Genomic DNA, 20,701 nt, shown 5'->3' on the forward strand with positions numbered 1-20,701 from the left:
CACAGGCAGGGCTCTTGCTTTCCCAAAGGAGCCTTGAGAGTGTAAGTGGTTCCAGAAGAGGACTGCACTGGGACAGAATATGGGAGGAATTGTACATTGCTCAAAAAATTTTATAGCTTTATAGTACTTTAAACTTCATAGTATATCACTAATTATGTTGCAATTTAAGATTTGACCTCAGCTGTTCTTGAATATAGATTCTAGTTGAGAGTTTCCCCTCCTTTTAAAAAATTAACGAGTGTCATTTTGTTGGTGAGTTCTTGAATATTCAGTGAGAGTTTCCTCACCCAGTGAAGTCTGAGACCTGTGATGACATACGGAAGTTTTTGCTTCATTGGATGGAATGAGATGTAATCTATAAGTGAAATATAACTTATTTCCCTTGATTTACTTTATGTAATCTCTGATAATGTTTCTCATCATGAAAGTAAGATATATCTCATTGAAATGTTTTACTCCTGAAGTTTCAAAGGGCTATGATTGTAAAGAAAATATTAAAAACAATAGCTGCTACATAATAAGAATGTTATATTGATTCTTGAGGAATGACACCAATCATCTGCTGTTCTGTGGCTTTCTCTTTATGCCTGATTTTTTCAAGCTGTATTCTGATGAGCTTATATATCATTAGGCATGCCCTGTGTATATATGAATATATCTATACCAGTGGCAGTGAATGACATTTCATACGTATGTTATTTATTAGTTATTAATAAACCTAGAGTAATGCTAACTGCAGGCCTTGTGTTTGGGAATTTCTGAATACTGTAGTTTTAATTTTTAATGTGCAGTGCACTCTAGTGGGGACTGAGCTGAGAACAAGGCCTGATCTGCGCTGGTGTGTTACAGCATTGTGGCAAGTTTACTATTGTAGTAGGAAGACATGAACACTAGTGGGATATTGTAATAACAACAAAAATAAAATGCCACAAATGGGATGTACATGTTATGCATCTCAGATAAAGTATGATTTTTAAAAAATTATTCTAAAATTTGGGAATTCACTAGTAAAGTTGTTTGTTTTTTTGCTGTGCATTTAGTGCATAGACAAACATAAATATCTATGTTTAGAGGTCACTTATACATCTGTACATCCTAATATAAAGAGGAACTTAATCAACATTAATTTCTAATTTTGTTCACCAGGAGGAGCATAAGGACAAGACTTTAAAACATTTGTTTGCATCATTTCAGTTTTGTGAGATTTGACTGGATCTGACTTGTCTGCTTTGAGGATTCTCTGCCATCCCTCCAGCTGGTTTTCAGCCATTGAGAGGCTCTTCAGTCTTTTCTGAGTTGTTGCAAAGAGAGGCTTGATACTGCAGTGGTGAGGCTGATGCCACTGGAAGTTTCACTATTGATATGCAAAGGCCTACCTTCATAGCATCAATGAAGTTTTCTTGATAGATGCTCACTTTCCTTGATGGATACCCCTTTATGATTTATACACAATTTTACTAATGTTAAAGCCATCTTAAATGGTTTTTTCAAAAATAAAAACTATTGCAGTTGTAGAATTGGGTCTTCAAAAATACTTATCACTATTTTTTTTAATATTCATTCACATTGAATCTATCAAGGGAAATATTTTAAAAGGGCAAGCCCTCTCAGATTGCTGACATTGCTGTCCCTTCCTCACAAGATTTTTCTCCCCAGAATAAAGCAAGTAACAAAACTTCTGATTATATAGTGTAGGACTGCAGAAGTGAGTCACTATGCCCTGGTCCCATTCTCTTTTCAATAGATTTTTAATAATATCAATTTGTGATTTATTTAGTCATTTTTATTAGTTAATAATATTTAAGACAACAAAGCTGAAATTTTTAAATCAATGAAAAATAACTTTTTATGTGTTCTACATATAAAATGGATAAATATCTAAATTATTTATAAAAGAAAAGCTAATGTTTGTATTGAGGTTTTCACTAAAATAATGCCATAATTAATGCTTTTTTATGTGACCCTTTCAATTACATCATAAATATTGTTTAATGTGATTCTCTAAGTAAAAAGTAAACAATGTATCCTTTTTAATAAGGGAATGATCATGTGAAGCCAAATCCTAGACAAAGAACTACAGAAACTAAGAAATGCTTACAGAGGGAGAAACAGTCTTCTTTGAAAAGGTGGATCCCACCCAAAAATGGTTATGCAATACCAAAAGGTCATCCCCCAAATAATACACACACACACACACACACACACACACACACACAACATTATGTGAACAGATCAGGTGATATTTATATGTTTCAAAATATATAGATCACAGAATTAGGAAAATGTATTTGAGAAAGAGAATAAGGTGGATAAATGGGAGGAGTTCGAGGAAGAAAAGGGAAATGTTATTATATTTTTATTTCAAAAAATAATTTAAAATTACATAGTTAACACACCTTAATAAGTATAGAATGAAAGCTGGAGTGCAGAATGCCTACATATCCCAGTCATTGCTGCCCTAAAAATTGTAGAAAATGGAAGCAGGCTAAATCTTTGTTGAATCATGCATAGATAATGAAGATATGGTACCTACAGAAAATGGAAAATTGAGTAGAGTGTTTCAGAGGTCCTTTGTGGATGGCTTCTGTCCTGTTCCTTGTCTAGTTAATCCTCTTTCAGCAGGGCAAACAGGATAGACATCGGAAGTAGGAGAAGACAAGGAACAAGACAGAAGCCTTCCACAGGAGTCCTCTGAAAGACTTAATCCACCAGAGTATCAAAGAAAATACTGAGACTCATAGCTAAACATTGGGTTGAGTGCTGGAATCCTTATGGAAGAAGGGGGAAACAGAAAGACCTGGAGGAATCAGGATCACGACAAGGAGAATGACAGAGTCAAAATATCAGGGTCCAGGGGGGCCTTCAGAGACTGATACTCCAACTAAGGATGGTACATGGAGAGGACGTAGACCCCTGTTCAAAGGATGCCCATTGAGCGCTCAGTTTCTAAGTGGGTTCCCTAGTAAGACATACATAGTTGTTTTGTTTCGTTTTGTTTTATTTTGTTTTGTTTTGTTTTCTGACATGAATTCAGTGGCTGGCTCTTTGATCACCTCCCCCAGGGGGCAGTGCATCCTTCTCAGGCCACAGGGGAAGATGATGCAGCCAGCCTTGATGGAGATTTGACACTGTAGGGTCAGACAGAATGGAAAGAGGTCCTCCCCTATAAGGGGACTAGGGAAAGAGCATAGGGGTAGAAGAGGGATGATGAGTATGACTGGGAGAAGACAATGGAAGGGGCTACAATGGGATAAAAGTGAATAAATTGCAATAAATAAATATATAAAAAATTAAATAACAAAGAAAACGGAATTATTATTTTTTTGGTTTAAGGAAAAATAAACTGAAATTGTAAGGGATATGGATGGAACTGAGAAATATTACTGTGATTGGGGTAACACAACCACTAAAATGCAAACACTACAGGTTCTCTCTCATATGATGATCCTAGTTTTGACTCTAGTATTGCATATCTAACATGGAGTAACTGTGCAAGCTAGTAAGCAAGGAAGGGAACATCAGACAGTATTACATTTTAAAAGTAGGGATAGTACAAATAGAAAGAAAGAGAGTAAAGGGACAGTGTTGATGTAAATATTTAGGTGATGATGGGTGCTGAGAATATGGGGGAGGTCAGGGTAGTGAGAGGAGTAATTGGTATAAAGAAATTATAAAGAAACCAACTTGTAAAGCAGGATATGGTGGCTTGACTGCTCTGGAATAATTGACTGCTTTCTGAATGGATTCAAAACTGACCCCATGCTAGGTGGGGGGAACCAGTGCCTGTGATTATCCACTTGAGGTATAGGGCAGAAGGAGGTTGATTCATGGAACAATATAGGTATAGGTTGAAATTCTTCTCTAAATACCTTCACTATAACAAAAGACAAAAGCATCTCCCAGCCTTAATCAGGGGAGCCAACCCTTAAAATTAACTGTAGTGAATGTAGATACATGATTGTCTATGATGCACTCATTTATACCACCTCCTCTAAGGCTCAGAAAACAGTGTGGAAGAGGAAGGTATGTAAAAGTTGGAAGATAGGGACATAAACTATAAAACGCCATTAGCTAGGCTTCATACAAATATTGTAATCATCATCTCATATTAACTCTAATTACCTGTTCTAGGTCCATAAAGGCCATTCCTATTAACTTATCATCCCAGGAAAAGGAAGAGTTCACAGGCTCATAATGTTTACCTTGGAATTTTGACTAGATTGTGGTGGAGGGGAAACTCGAGTCCTTAGTTGTACCCTCTGATAGTCTTGCCAGGCTCCAATGGATAACTTCAAATGCACAATTACAATGGTTAATATTGATGGGTTACAAAACAAAACAAGGACATAAACATGTCAGAGTGATTGATAAGGACAATCAATGGCTGCTGTCACTACCAGTATTTTTAAGACCATAACTGGACTCATTGAAAAATATGAACAAATAACATGTAAAGACATAGATAGATGAGGATTGTTCTGCTGAGGTCTTTGTAACAAGAACACAGAAAAACTTCAAATGACTTGGAAATGAAGAGTAAATATAAGGTGCTGTGGTCAGCATTATACTGTGGTTATAAAGTTATGAGCCTGATTCCATTTTGGATGTTTAGTGCATCTTTTTGTACTTCAGTGCTAGTATATAGAATGCTGAGTGCCAATACAGCTTTAACAAATTTGTGTGCACAGGATGTGTTCATTTAGTTGTAAGTTGCTTTCATTTAATGGTAATGAATTTGAAAACCTAAAGATTGAAAAGAAAGTTGGAACTAGAGGTAGGGATTTAATTCTAGGCATCAAGAACATCAAGCAGATCTGCCACTGAATGTCTCCAGCCTTTTTTTAACTTTCTGAGAGACAGAGAGAGAGAGAGAGAGGGAGAGAGAGAGAGAGAGAGAGACTCTTAATAGGTTGTCCGGTTGACCTTGAACTTCCTATCCTTTGTCTTAGTCTACTCAGTGGTTGAGAACTTATGCATCAGGCCTGGATGAAATGAAGAAACTTTTATTTCACTTAATTCAAAGAAAAGTACCTAATACATTTGTGCATACTAAAGAATATAATGAAAAGACTGGCTAATAAAATGCTTGCTTATACATAAAATACATGCTTATTCTGACTGTGTCTCACTAATTATTTGTATGATGTTAAGCAAGTTATTTAACCACCATTTAGCTTTCTCAGCTATAGGATTGGAAAACTGAAAATATCTCTTCCATTGTCAGGGTGATCAAATGCTTTCTACCTTGACACAACAAAAATCAAATAATTGCTGTATGTATTCTACTAGGATCACAACCTTTTCCACCACTTGGGAATTAGAAATACAACCTACTAATATGGGGAAATTAATTCTCAAGTTACTAGAGCCTTCTTTATTTGATACCTAGTTCAACAAACATTAGGGATCTAGAAATCTTCATCTTCTTGCCTAACCCTTTCTCCAGATTTCACAAGTGCACAAGATGGGGAGAGTGAAGCTGAATTATTATTGCCTGATGAGCTTGGGGAGAAACCAGGACGGGAAAAGAGGCAATCGAACTTCACCTTGTGCAGTGTGTGTAACATTCAGCTGAACTCAGCTGCGCAAGCACAAATTCACTACCATGGCAAATCTCACCAGAAGAGACTGAAACAGCTCACCAGTGGAACACTGCAGAACAACAGTGGTAAGCTTCATTCAAGTATATGCTCAGTTTTACACGGTAAGTTTCAGGTGTGTGCCTGCAGATATGAAGATGGAGAAAAGACGAGTCTCTTCTTTAAAACTAGAGACAATTATTTAGAATCTTGATTAGCAGTTCCTTAAGCTGAACTATTTATCCTTGTAAGAGAAGAAATGCTGCATATTGTGTCTATAATATACTGTGACTACCAGGACATTTTTAGAATTTGAAAAATGTTAATAGGAGTTTCTTGATGTTTACTTGATGTTTTCTAGATAGATTTACAAATAGATCTTCTTTCCTGGTGTATATAACAATGGAGTTTTTGATATTTGTTTTTGATATAGATACAAACAGACATTCTTTCAGGGTGCATGTGAAAATGGGATTTTGAGTGTTTGGGATGGCAGGTGCGTAGTATCATGCTTGTTGGTATGACTGTAAATGACTTGGGTTTGTATATTTCTTCTCAGAGGGGTATTTATTTCAACAATCGGCTGTTGGAGTTCGTAGTAAAATGAATAATTTGTTGATCATTTGGCACTGTTGTTTTAAAGTAGGTGTTGGTTGTATGAAAACACAGTTCTAAAAAATTAATGCTTTGGAAAAACAGATGTGAGGCAATTAGCAAATAAGGAGAAGTAGGAGAAATAGGTGGACATTTGCTGAGAAGGTACTTTGATCAACTCACTTTCCCCTAAATTACAGATTCAAGGTGGTCTTAAGTATTACTTGAGGGGATGGCATGGGCTGCAGTGATTTATGTCTCCTCCTTTACAATTAGATTTCTTTAGGGGAAATAGCAGATGATACAGTAGAAATAACAAAAGTAGCAGCATGCCTCCTTTAGACATGAACTAAATCTTGCCACAGTGGCCATAGATATTCAAACTACAAACTCATGAATACATTTCCTCATTTTCGATATTTTAAAATAATCATACCAGTGCCCTTACATGGATTAGTTTGAGCTAAAGGCTTTATGTGTGTGATTTTGTTTCTCCTTTCCTCCCACCTAGCTCGCATGATAACAAGTACTTTTCTTTTGTAGATGCAAAGATTAGTGATTGTGTTGATTGACTCATGTGCTGGGCGACAGACATTTGTTACTGATTCAAACGAGTAACAAAAGCATCTCATTTTCACATAAATATCTGCACTTTTTGGGTCTACTGTCTCCCAAAATATCATATTGACAAGTATTATGCTTTTCTCAGTTGAAATGGAGAAATTACTTCTAGGAGAATGGAGAAAAATTGAAACTCTATTATAATCATCCAAATAGCTTAATCAATATACTGTTCAGCAAAGTATCAGTGGGCTTTCTGTTAAGGCAATTGCTGTTGAAGGCATTTTAGGTTACTGTGCAGGTCACTGAAAACAACCATGATTCATTGGATCCCTCAGAGAGATAATTTACCCTCATTTGGTCTGAAATTACACTTCAAAGTAAAGTGAACATGACTATGAGAGCAGCAAGAATCATATCCAAGTCTTGGGGATTTGAAGAACATTTCAAGGCTGCAGTGTGTGCACCATTCTATATTAAAATGTGGCAAAAATGGCCTTAATTTGGGCTGGGTCTATTTTTGGGGAAATTGGAAGTGGATGTATATTGTAAATACAAGAATTAACAGAGTGGTGTAATGATGTAGGACAAAAAACACTAAAATACTTTTTGTTATTAATTTTAAATTGGTAGGGACTCTGGCCCATAAAACATGTTTGTTCTGAAGGAGTAGGTTATAAGAAGCTTTCAGTATGTTTTAGATTTCAGTGACTGGGATGTCCTCATAATAAAAGAAAGAAAATACAGTGTCTGCTGGACTCCATGATGCAAATCATAATCAAGATTTAGCTTACTTTGCAGAGGTTTTGAAGAACAACTCTGTTTGCATGCAGGAGATGTAGGGAAGAAAAATTGATTCAATTAAAACCCTAATTTCATAGAATAGAGATACCTTAGGTTCTTCCAAGTGCTCTCAGTCAGAAAACAAAACAAAACAAAAAAACAATTACCTAGACCTCTCTGCTATGTTTTTGTTTCACCTTACTTTCCCCTGGCCTCTTGTCCCAATTTTGCTGATCAGTTCCTAAACTGTTTCTTATATAGCAAACTGATACTTCTCCATAGATGTCTGACAAAGGCTTGACACAACAAGCTCTCCTAGGTTTTCTTTCAAATATATTATTTAGAGACTGAGGAGATGGCTCATCCAGTAAAGTTTTCATTGTATAAACATGAAAAACTTAGCTTGAAATCCCCAGGACCTACTTAAAAATCTGGACATGGTGACAGGTGTCTGCAGCTCCAGAGTTTGGATGCAAAGAGAACTATATCCCTGCAGTTTGCTGGCCAGCCAGTCTAGCCCAATGAAAGTTCCCTGTTAAGAAAAGGATCCTCTCTCCAATGTGAGGATAGTAGGTGAACACCAGCCTCTGGCTTCCACATCCATGTGAACACACACACAGATACTTGGACACACTCAGCCTTACTCCACCTCTGCATATATACTTTTAAAAGTAGATTTTGTTACATGGCAAAATTGCACAGAAAATGGAGCATTCTGATCTGTTCTCTTCCCTCCTGTTCCAGTGACTCAGTCTTCACTCAGATCCACACTCTGCATTAGATTTGCTTCTGTTGTTGCATGGTCTGTGGATGTTCACAATTACACCATGACCTGTACTCACCATACTTCCAGTCAGAATACTTTCACTTTCCTAGTCTCCCATGCTTGAGAACAAGTCCTCTTTGTTAAGTCATAAACACTGATTTCACTGTACCATGGTTTCTTTATGTCAGAATACCATTCGGTCAGAATCACGTGATACCCATTGCCTCCATGGTGGCCTCTTTCCCTCAAAAAGATTCTTCTCATCTTAGTAGATGTTTTCATGGTCCAATAGTTTATATGTATTTAAATGAAAACTATGATGATCCTGTGTTTTCCCACAACACTTCCACATTGGATGCTAGGTTGTACCAGACAACCATAAAACTTTCTCTAAGGAAAGAGAGCCCAAGTCTTTTATACAAACTTCACAGATGAGTTATTGTTGTACATTAATGTTGAAACATATTTTATATATACTCCCATATCTCCAACTATAAAAATCTGACTTTCAGGCTTGCTGGGAATAAGAAAAGGGCATGCTATAACACTTACATATCTGTTAAGGGTTACTTGTTTGCTATAGAGACGCCATCCTAAAAATAAGGATTCATGTGTATCCTTGACTACTACACCTACTTTTTAAAACTACTTATTTTAACATTATCACATGGTGTGTGTGTGTGTGTGTGTGTGTGTGTGTGTGTGTGTATGTGTTGAGTGCCCACAGATAGGTAAAAAGAGTGTTGAGTCCCCTAGAACTGCAGTTACAAGTGTTTAGAGGTGCTCTCTGTAGGCCCTGGGAACTGAGTTCTGGTCATATGTAAGCACTTTCTTAGCTGCAGAGCCATGTCTGAAGCCCCAGTCTTGTACATTTTTTTACAACTTTTTATTGTTTTTTTGTGAATTTCACATTATGCATCCAAATCCCACTCATCTCCCCATACACTTGTACCTGCCTTCCACCCTTGCAATGACCCCCCCAAAAAGAAAAAAAATCCCATTGTGGAAGCTATAGTGTGCCACAATATGTCCCACCGTAAACACTTTTGTCCACACATCTTTGCTTGCAAATGTTCTTTGCAATGAGTCATCGGTCTGTTTGAGGCCTCTGGCTTCTGCTATTCTACCAAAACTGGAACTTACTGTGACTCCTCTCTAATATCCTGTTGTTGCCCTATACCATGGAGACCCTGTAGTTTTACATATGTAGGACCAGCTCCTTCATACACTCTAGCCATTCATCAATGTAGTAGATACTGGGATGGGCCCACTCAAAGCTCTGGATATGGGCTTAGGTGTTATCTGAGCTGGTCAGCTTGCCAATCTCCCACACAGAAACCTCCAGGTATTTTCTCCAATGCTGCCTCAGCTAGCTCATCCAATGCTGCAGCCCACAAGATGCCAGCTCTCCTATTCTCATTCCCTTAGGGAATACAATACCTAAGGGTATTGTATTCATACAATACCCACAATACCCACACAATACCCACAGCTCACACAATACCCATAGCTGCAGGGCCAGCTCTACTGTGCTGCCCAGGTGAGGAACAAGGCCTGCTCTCCTGTGTGGTATAGCAGGTGAAGGTGTGGGCCAGCTCTCTCACTCACATAGCCTCTGGCTGGCTCACCTCCAAACCCACAACAAGGGCCACCTCCACTGTTCTGCCTAGGCAATGTGTAGCGTCTAATCTCTAGAGGGTTGCAGCTGGTGACAAGGCCAGGTATCCCACTGTCATGACCCCAAGGCCAACTCTCTCGCCTACCATAGGTGGTAAGGGACAAGGGTAAAGAAGGGCATCTCTCTTTTACCCACAGCACCACACTGCAGACAAGTAGGTGGACAAGCTCTCACATGCACACGCCTTCAGTGCCAGCTTACCCATGGTCCTGCCACCAAGGTCAGTTCTACTGTGCTTCCCAGGTTAGGTGCAGGACCTGTTCTGAGTGCTGCAGCTGATGAGAGGCAGGGCCAGCTCTCTTTCTCTCATGAACCCAGGTCCAGATCTTCCATGTACCCCTTGTTGCAAGGGTTGAGGGGGCAGGGAGTCTTCCTTATCCATGACACTGTACCCCAAAGAGTGGCAGGGCCAGCTCTCCCATGCTCACACACTCAGGTCTAGCTCACTGGCAACTCCTGTAACCAAGGACAGTTCTAGTATGCTTCCTAAGTGACATGTGGTGCCGCTGTCCTGAGTACTGCAGCCAGAAAAAGGGCAGAGTCAGCTCCCCTTCTCTCATGCCATCTGGGGCATCTCTTCCTCAATACAGATGCCCAGGCATGTAGTAGGACTAGTTCTTAAGAGCCTTTGGGCATACAGATGGCACCAGATACCAGCCCAGTATGGGGACATCCATCTGGTCTTTGGTGCTAACAGAACCTCCCTGCTTCAGGGACATAGACACACATGACCCTCAGTGGAAGCACAGGCCAGGACCTTACAATGGCTTTTGGTGGCATTACCAACTATTCACATTCCTCACTTCCTCAAGTGTCTGGTTCTGCCTCTCTTAATTGTGCCCACATATTTCTGCTTATTTTTCTCTTCCATTTCTCCATCATTTTATCTCTTTGTAGCGTCTAGGTAGGGTCTTTGAGTGTCTAGGGGTGTCTAAAGAGTGATATGTCCTGCCCATGTAGTGTGGCACAATGCACTAAGATCATCTCAGGTGTTGTTTGCCCATGTGCATGGACAGCACCAGACTTGTGGTCATCTCAGGCTTGCCTCCTTATTGGGTTGTGTGGCGCCAGGCAGGGGATTGTCCCATCTTGGCAGTCTTGTACAGTTTTTAGTAACAGAACATCATATTAGATTTTCTAGAGGAATATAAGAGCATTCATTCCTTCATGCTTCAATTGTTACTGTTGCAAATATCTTCTAACTTTAGATAAGTTTCAGTTCTTATTTCAAAAAGAATATTAAATATACTTTGCTAAAAAAAGAATGTGACAATAGAGATATTACTTAAATTCATCCATGTATACATATATCCATATTATATAGATATATGACAGATAGATAAAGAGATCAATAGGTAATTTGAATGTATATTTTATTTTATTTTTACTCCTGTTGGCTCTTGGTTTAATTCATTATTTAGCTATTTTTTTTCTAGATTACCTCTTGTCTAATTATTTATTTATTTATTTTTATTACAATTTATTCACTTTGTATCCTAGCTGTGACCCCTTTCTTGTCTCCTCCCTGTCCCACTCACACTCCTTTTTCTCTCCCCTAATCCATTGATAAGGGAGGATCCCCTATCTGACCCTAGCTTATCAGCATTCATCATGGCTGGCTGCATCATCTTCCTCTGTGGCCTGAAAAGGCTGTATGCCCTAGGTAAAGGTGATCAAAGAGCTGGCCACTGAGTGCATGTCAGAGACAGTCCCTGATTGCCTTACTAGGGAACCCACTTGGAAACTGAGTAGCCTATGGGCTTCATCTGAGCAGTGGAACTATGTTCTCTCCATGCATGGTCTTTGGTTGGAATGTGAGTCCCTGCAGGACCCCTAAGTCCAGATTTTTTGGCTCTGTTGGTCTCCTTGTGGAGAACCTGTGTACTCCAAACCTTTCTATCTCCTCCTTCTTCCATAAGGTTCCCTGGACTCTGCCCAAAGTTTGGCTATGAGTCTGAGCATCCTCTTCAATACCCTGATTGATAGAGTCTTTCACAGGTGCCATGTAGAAGGCTCCTGTCCTTTACTTTGTCTTCTCCTACATCTAATGTCTATACTTTTTGCCTTTCTGAATGAGGTGTAAGACTGGGAAAAAGATCTTTACCAATTCTGCATTTGACAGAGGGCTAATATCCAGAATTTAAAAACAACTCAAGAAGTTAAACACCAACAAACCAATTAATCTAATCTAAAAATGGGATACAAAGCTAGACAGAGAATTTTCAGCAGAGGAATATAAAATGGCAGAGAAATATTTAAAGAAATGTTTAAAGTCCTTAGTCATCAGGGAAATGCAAATCAAAAGACACTGAGATTCCACCACAAACCCATCAAAATTGCTAAGATCAAAAACTCAAGGAGAGGTTGTAGAGAAAGCGGAACCTTCCTCCATTGCTGGCGGAAATGTAAACTTGTACAACCACTCTGGAAATCTATCTGGCACTTTCTCAGAAAATTAGGAATTGTGCTACCTCAAGATCCAGCTATACCACTCTCAGTCATATATCTAAAAAATGCTCAAGTACTAAACAAGGACATTTGCTCCACCATGTTTGTAGCAGCTTTATTTATAATAGCGACAATCTGGAAACAAACTAGATGTCCCTCAACTGAGGCATGGATACAGAAATTGTGGTATATTTACACAATGGAGTTAAGATCAAGGAAATCATAAAATTTGCAGGCAAATGGATGGAACTAGAAAAGACCATCCTGAGTGAGGTAACCGAGAAGCAGAAAGACACATATTGTATATACTCATTTACAAGTGGATATTAGCCACATAATATAGGATAATCACAGTAGAACCTATAGTCCTGAAAAGGCTAAGTAAGAAGGAGGACTCTAGGGAAAAGGCTGAAACCTCATTCAGAATGTTTATTTTATTTGGACTATGCCTAAATAAAATAATAGACATTCAAGTTATGATTGGCATTCTGTTAGGATTTTCTAAGTGAAAGTGTCATTCAGTATAGAATGATTATAAAATATCATGTGATTATGGGAATATGCTCTCTAAAGCAGAAGAACAATTTCTAGAGTACACCTGATCTAAAATGTGTATTTTGTGTGTTTCTGAACAAGGGATGGCACTTCATATTCCATATCATTAAATAAATAAAATCATCAAACATCATAGTGAAAAAGTAGCTAACGTGCAGGAGTCAAATGAGTGAGCTATACCACAGTGACTATTTTCAAATGAGTGAGGCTATACTATAGTGTCTGATATTGTTGATTTTTGAGCAAAACCCAAGTAAACAGGAGCTTACTATAGAGGGTTCTATGAAGGGCTCCACCCAACAGGGAATTGAAGCAGATGCCGAGACTCACAGACAAACTTTGGGCTGAGTGTAAGCAGTTTTAGGGAAGAAGGGGAGGGGGCAGATAGAAGGACACAGAGGGGACTGGAATCCCACAAGGAGACCAACAAAGTTAAAAAATCTGAATCCAGGGGTCCTGCAGAGACTGATGCACCAACCAAGGACTATGCATGGAGAGGACTAGATGCCATACTCAGATGTACTTAGATGTCTACTTAGTCTCCGTGTGGGTTCCTGACTAAGGGGAGCAGGATCTGTCTCTGTCATGAACTCGGTTACCTGCTCTTTGATCACTTGTCCATGGAGATGCTGCCTTGACAGGCCACAGAGAAAGAGGATCCAGACAGTCCTGATGAGACTTGCTAAGCTATGGGCAGATGGCAGAGGAGGAGAACTCACCCTTTCAGTGGACTAGGTGAAGGAGAGGGAGGGAGAGTTGGGCTGGGAAGAATTGAGGAAGGAGATTTTAATTGGTATATATAATTAATAAACTGTAAATAATAATAATATGTTATTGACAAAAAATAAAAATAATAATAATAAAATGTTAAAAAGAAAAAGTAAAACTGATCATGTGTTCCTCACAGATTGTTTAGTGTGCTCAGCCTCCTGGGACCGTTCTGCTCAGTTAGGAGTGTTGCAGGCTTTTCTTGAGAATTGTCCACATGAGATGGCAGCTTTATCTTCTGAGATTCCTTATCCTGTGGAGTAGCTTATACCAATACGTGGCCAGGGCTGCGTACCAAGTTGTAGCCTCTGACTTCAGCACCAGAAGGCCATCTCTGAAAGGCCTTTCACCAGAGTGGCTACTGTCTCTCCTGGAATTAAGTCACAGTTAGACCTTACCCTTTTGTTGATCTCTGCCTTATTCCTGCCTTCTAGCACTCCTTCTCCCCTGGAAAATCTTTATGGTTAGGTTTCACCTAAGAAAGCAGTAATGCATCTCTGCTTCAACACTATGCACCAAACTGAATATAGTTTAATAGTTTCACTACATTTGCTTTCTGTTTGATGTCTCCAACATCAAAAGTGCAAAGGAATGAAAATAGAATCACAGTCAATTTCTCTGGGTACTTTGTATATAGATCATCAACTAAGTTAAAGTCAATAAGTGTCCAAATAAAAGTAATTACATCTATTTCACAAATTACCTATCCAGGATCAAAGGGAGTGAGATTTGCCAGTGTCTTCATTCATCTTCATAATTGCTGGTATCTGTATGTTAATCTTAAGGTAAACACATACCATTATCACTAGAATTAGACTGTATATTTGGGTATTTCTATAAGCTCTCGAGTTTATGTCATTTCTGAAATAATTTATATTGTAAAAAGCTAATGATTCCTTGAAATTTTCATCAGCAATTCAACTACTAATAGATCTCAAGCAGAACATAGTCATATAAAAATAAACTTTACTAATTTTCAGTACACATCCTCTGTTACTTCAGAAATATGTCTTTTTATCACAAACTATTCAAAATGAGGTAATATTTTTTAATTTATTTATTTACTTACTTATTTTATGTAAATGAGTACTGTCTTCATGTACACCTGCATACCAGAAGAGGGGACCAGATCTCATTGTAGATGGTTGTGAGGCACCATGTGGTTGCTGGCAATTGAACTCAGGACCTCTGGAAGAGCAGGCAGTCCTATTAACCACTGAGCCATCTCTTCAGGCCCATTGTAAGATTTTTTTTAAGTGGCCATGGGGATTTCTAGAATTAAAAGTGAACTGATTTGTATACATTGTCTTTTTTCAGGGCTCCCATGGGTCACAGTTCATAAAATTTATAGATCTCAGAAAGTACAATATAAATAGCTCTTTAGAAATGGTTTTTATTTTATAATTTTGATACGTAAATTTTTCAAATAATGATTATTGCTCTGATGATGAAAAAATTACGCAGTCAATTATGCTGTTTCAAATGAACAGAATAAATTAAACTTAACCAGAAATCCTAAACTTTTAAAAGCAATTCACCAAGTACACAAATAAATATGAATGAATAATATGCATAATTTCATAGCCAAATTCTCTACTAATACTTGCATAGCACAGCTTTTCATATTATATTTTTTAGAATTATAAGTTGTCCAATGACTCATCACATAAAAATACTCACTTCCAAGACTGATGATCTGAATTTGATTCATCAGACTTGATTGGTGGAAAGAGAACTTACGCTCAAAAGCTATATCATAACTGCCATGCATGCTTTGTTCTACACAAAAGCACGGAACCCAAATTCAACTATACAAATGTAAAAAATATCAAAAATACCATAAGAAGTTAAGAGTTGAGAATTCTGAATAAATGTAGATATTTTATTCACATATAAATGTAGATGTTTTACTCACATTTGTCCTTTTCTTTGTCTTGTGATATACTACATAATGAAAATGAATTTTTTGTATTTTTTTTATTAATTACACTTTGTTCATTTTGTATCTCCCCATAAACCCCTCCCTCCTCCCCTCCCGATCCCACCCTTCCTCCCCTTTCTGCATGCATGCTCCTCCCCAAGTCTACTGATAGGGGAGGTCCTCCTCTCCTTCCTTCTGATCTTAGTCTATCAGATCACATCAGGAATGGCTGCATTGTCTTCATCTGTGGCCTGGTAAGGCTGCTCCCTGCTCAGGGGGAGGTGATCAAAGAGCAGGCCAGTCAGTTTATGTCAGAGGCAGTCCCTATGTAACCCACTTGGACACTAAACTTCCATGGGCTACATCTGTGCAGGGGTTCTAGGTTATCTCCATGGATAGTCCTTGGTTGGAGTATGAGTCTCTGGGAAGTTCCCTGTATTCAAATTTTCTTGTTCTGTTGCTCGACTTGTGGAGTTCCTGTCCTCTCCAGCTCTTGCTATTTCCCACTTCTTACATAAAATTCCATTTACTCTGTCTCTCAATTGGCCATCAGGCTCAGCATCTGCTTTGATAGTCTGCAGGGCAGAGGCTTTCAGAGGCCCTCTGTGGCATGTTCCTAGGTTGTTTCCTGTTTTCTTCTTCTGGCTTTCAGAGGCCCTCAGTAGCAGGTTCCTAGGTTGTTTCCTGTTTTCTTCTTCTTCTGATGTCCATCTCTATGGGAATTGAGCGTTTTAGTTAGGGTCCTCTCTTTTGCTTAGTTTGTTTAGATGTACCGATTTTAGTGGGTTTATCCTATGTTGTATGTTTATATGAGTGAGTATATACCCTGTGTGTCTTTTGCTTCTGGGACAACTCACTCAGGATGATCCTTTCCAGGTCCCACCATTTACCTGCAAATTTCATGATTTCCTTATTTTTCATTGCTGAGTAATATTCCATTGTATAGATGTACCACGATTTCTGCATCCATTCTTCAGTTGAGGGGCATCTGGGCTGTTTCCAGCTTCTGGCTATTACAAATAAAGCTGCTACAAACATGGTTGAGCAAATGTCCTTTTTGTGTACTTGAGTCTCTTTTGGATATATGCCTAGGAGTGGTATGGCTGGATCTTGAGGAAGCACTATTCCTAGTTGTCTGAGAAAGTGCCAGATTGATTTCCAGAGTGGTTGTACAAGTTTACTTTCCCACCAGCAGTGGAGAAGGGTTCCCCTTTCTCCACAACCACTCCAGCATGTGTTGTCACTTGAGTTTTTGATCTTGGCCATTCTGATGGGTGAAAGGTGAAATCTCAGGGTTGTTTTGATTTGCATTTCCCTAATGGCTAATGATGTTGAGCATTTCTTTAAATGCTTCTCTCCCATTCTATATTCCTCTACAGAGAGTTCTCTGTTTAGCTCTGTTCTCCATTTTTAAGGGGATTACTTGGTTTGTTGCTTTTCAGCTTCTTTAGTTCTTTATATATACTAGATATGAGTCCTCTGTCAGATAAAGGGTTGGTGAAGATTCTTTCCCAATCTGTAGGCAGTCGCTTTGTTTTGATGACAGTATTCTTTGCTTTACAGAAGCTTTTCAGTTTCAGGAGGTCCCATTTATAGATTGTTGCTCTTAGAGCCTGTGCTGTTGGTGTTCTGTTCAGGAAGTTTTCTCCTATACCAGTGAGTTCTAGGGTATTCCCCACTTTTTTTTTCTAGCCAACTTAATGTGTCTGGTTTTATGTTGAGGTCTTTGATCCACTTGGACTTCAGTTTTGTGCAGGGTGATAAGTATGGATCTATTTTCATTTTTCTACATGTAGACACCCAGTTAGACCAGCACCATTTGTTGAAGATGCTTTCTTTTTTCCATTGTATGGTTTTGGCATCTTTGTCAAAAATCAGGTGTCCATAAGTGTGTGGATTTCAGGCACAAGACAAGGCTGCCCACTCTCTCCATATCTCTTCAACATAGTTCTGGAAGTCCTTGCTAGAGCAATAAGACATTTGAAGGAGATCAAGGGGGTACAGATTGGAAAGGAAGAAGTCAAATTATCACTATTTGCAGATGATATGATAGTATATGTGAGTAACCCCAAAAACTCTACCAGGGAATTCCTACAGCTGATAAACATCTTCAGCAAGGTGTCCGGATACAAAATTAACTCAAAAAAAAAATCAGTAGCACTCCTGTATACAAAAGACAAAAGGGCTGAGGAAAAAATTAGAGAAACAACACCCTTCACAATAGCCACAAATGACATAAAGTACCTTGGTGTAACCCTAACCAAGCAAGTCAAAGACTTATATGAAAAAAATTTCAAGTCTCTGAAGAAAGAATTAGAAGAAGATTTGAGAAAATGGAAAGATCTCCCATGTTCATGGCTTGGCAGGATTAACATAGTAAAAATGGCCATCTTACCAAAGGCAATCTACAAATTTAATGCAATTCCCATCAAATTGCCAACACAATTCTTAACAGACCTGGAAAGAAAAATTCTCAACTTTGTATGGAATAACAAGAAACCCAGAATTTTGTACATCTAAAGCATGAGCTACATTGGCTGAAAGATTATTTAGGGTCTGAGCAGTCTGCATAGTATGACTCATGGCTAATGCCGTGGTGGTAGCTCCAACAGCCGCCAAAGAGATGGCAGTAACAATGGCAGCTGTAATTCCAAGATCCCTTTTCTGTCTGAAGAGAGTCATAGAGTGAGGGGCATCAACGGGCACAGGCACCCAGCGAGGCATGCGAGTAACCAGGGCATACCTAAATTCACAAGCATTCAGGCATTGGGCAAAAAAGCAAATATCATTACCACAATTACTTGGCTCTATCTGGCTAACAATGAATAAAAATGGGGGTTATAAACAAACAGATGTGGACTTATAGGAAATATTATGAGAAGCCTTAACCCCCTCGTTGGAACATCCTGCATCAGTTCTAGAACTAGCAGTGGTGGTGTCCGAGGTCTGAATAGGTTCAGGAGACCATTGCCCCCAGGGGCGAGACGTGCTCCAAGTAAATTGACTAACTCCATGTTTTCCTCCACTTTTGAAAGTCATTTAAGGTTCTTAAATTATCTTTTCTTTTTTTTTCTTTTTTTTAATTTTTCATCAATTACACTTTATTCATTCTGCATCCCCCCCATAAGCCCCTTCCACCTCCCCTCCCGATCTCACCCTTCCTCTCCTTTCTGCATGCATGCCACTCCCCAAGTCCACTGATAGGGGAGGTTCTCCTCTCCTTTCTGATCTTAGTCCATCAGTTCACATCAAAAATGGCTGCATTGTCCTCTACTATGGCCTGGTAAGGCTGCTACCCCAAAGGAATTAATGCTCAACTAAAAGGAGGCTTGATGGTGTTCAATCAGAGGATTGACCTCGTTCAGGAGCAAATTGATACCCTATGGCAAATCGCTCAACTTGGCTGTCAATGAAAGTATGCTGGACATTGAGCCACTAGCATGCAACATGAGAATTTTTCCTGTGCTGCAAATCTGTCAAAACAATTGTCTAGCTATATTTTAGGTAATTGGATTGGAGAATTCAATACTACGATGGAGCAGCTGAGAGTGGCCATTGTCACAGTAAATTCTACCAGAGTGGACGCAGGACTAGCCACAGGATTATCATCATGGATTGCTGCAGCCATGAATCATCTGAAGGAATGGGCGGGCATGGGATCGTTAACAGGCCTTCTGGTGTTGGTCTCCTTGGTTTGCCTGTGGTTTATATGCAAGATTAGAGTCTCACAACAGCGTAATGCAGCCATGATCATTCAGGCCTTTACAGCCATTGAAGCAGGACAGTCTCCCCAAGCATGGGTGGCTACCATAAAAAGCTAAAATGTTACGCTCAGGATGTGAGGCCTGATTGCATGCGGGTTGATGCCCCAGGTCCCACCTCTGAGAAAAAGGTATTGGACGGGTCTGATGCTCTTTGGGTGGATGACACCTAAATGAATATTGGTACAAAGTCCCAATTTATTTCTAATATCAGAGATCAAACCTCTACTCTTGCCTGATGTGTCTAAAACAAAAAGGGGGAACTGTAAAGAGCTGTGTAATGCCGCGCCTTAAAGATGGAGCTGGTTTCTGCCTTCCACCTTCCTGATGGTGAGTGCTCTCTGTCACAAACAACTCCATATTTGGCTAAGGCTGAGGATCTGGCTTGCTTCTGTGTATGTGGACCTATCTGCATTGCCCATTAGGCATGCTGGGGTTGGCTACCCAGGGGCTATTTTAAGCTGTGGGCTGGCTTTCCCCAGGGTCAGAAGATTGTTCAAGGTTCCTGAATAAACTGCATTGAGAAGAACAAAAAAAAAAAAAAAAGATCAAAAAGAAGGAGAGGAGGACCTCCCCTATCAGTGGACTTGGGGAGAGGCATGCATGCAGAAAGCGGGGGAGGGTGGGACTGGGAGGGGAGGATGGAGGGGCTTATGGGGGGATGCAAAAGGAATAAAGTGTAATTAATAAAAGTTAAAAAAAATTAAAAAAAGAAACCCAGAATTGCTAAAACAATCCTCTACAATAAAAGATCTTCTGGAGATATCTCCATCCCTGATCTCAAGCAGTTATAAACACTACATGGTACTGACATAGAAATAGAATGGTGGGTCAATGGAACCGAACAAAAGACCCAAAAAAATGTCTTTTTAATGGATTACAACAATTTATCTAGAACAAAATTGAAGATAAAAGTAAAATAGCTTTCATTTGTGAAGACATTTTGAAGTACATATGACAAAAGTCATAACTTTTAAGATGCTTAAAACTCATGTGACCAATTAATTTCATTCAGCTGTCTGTGTTCATCTTGGGTAAGCTGGTTGTCAATACCAGCTGAATTAGAGATCAAAATGTTAACCTGTAACTCTGATTCTACCACACTTACAGATGGCTTGTGTTATTAAGCCTGATTTTCTTTCTTTCTTTCTTTCTTTCTTTCTTTCTTTCTTTCTTTCTTTCTTTCTTTCTTTTGGCTGCAAGTGCAATCAAATAATTCAATTTTATCTACAGTATCATTCAGTCTCTTGCTGCTCATTGTTTCTTTCCATAAAAATCTAGGATATT

General features: G+C 39.0%; 1 protein-coding gene across 1 annotated transcript in view; it reads left to right on the forward strand.

The window, feature by feature from the left end:
- Positions 1 to 20,701, forward strand: part of LOC132656584 (zinc finger protein 385B-like) — a 71,708-nt gene that overhangs the window by 35,606 nt on the left and 15,401 nt on the right. The window contains exon 2 of the mRNA XM_060391716.1: positions 5,447 to 5,668. Coding sequence (XP_060247699.1) covers positions 5,447 to 5,668 — 222 coding nt within the window. The remainder of the gene's footprint in view (positions 1 to 5,446; positions 5,669 to 20,701) is intronic.

This window comes from Meriones unguiculatus, chromosome 9 (assembly GCF_030254825.1).
Source record: "Meriones unguiculatus strain TT.TT164.6M chromosome 9, Bangor_MerUng_6.1, whole genome shotgun sequence".
Classification (NCBI taxonomy): domain Eukaryota; kingdom Metazoa; phylum Chordata; class Mammalia; order Rodentia; family Muridae; genus Meriones; species Meriones unguiculatus.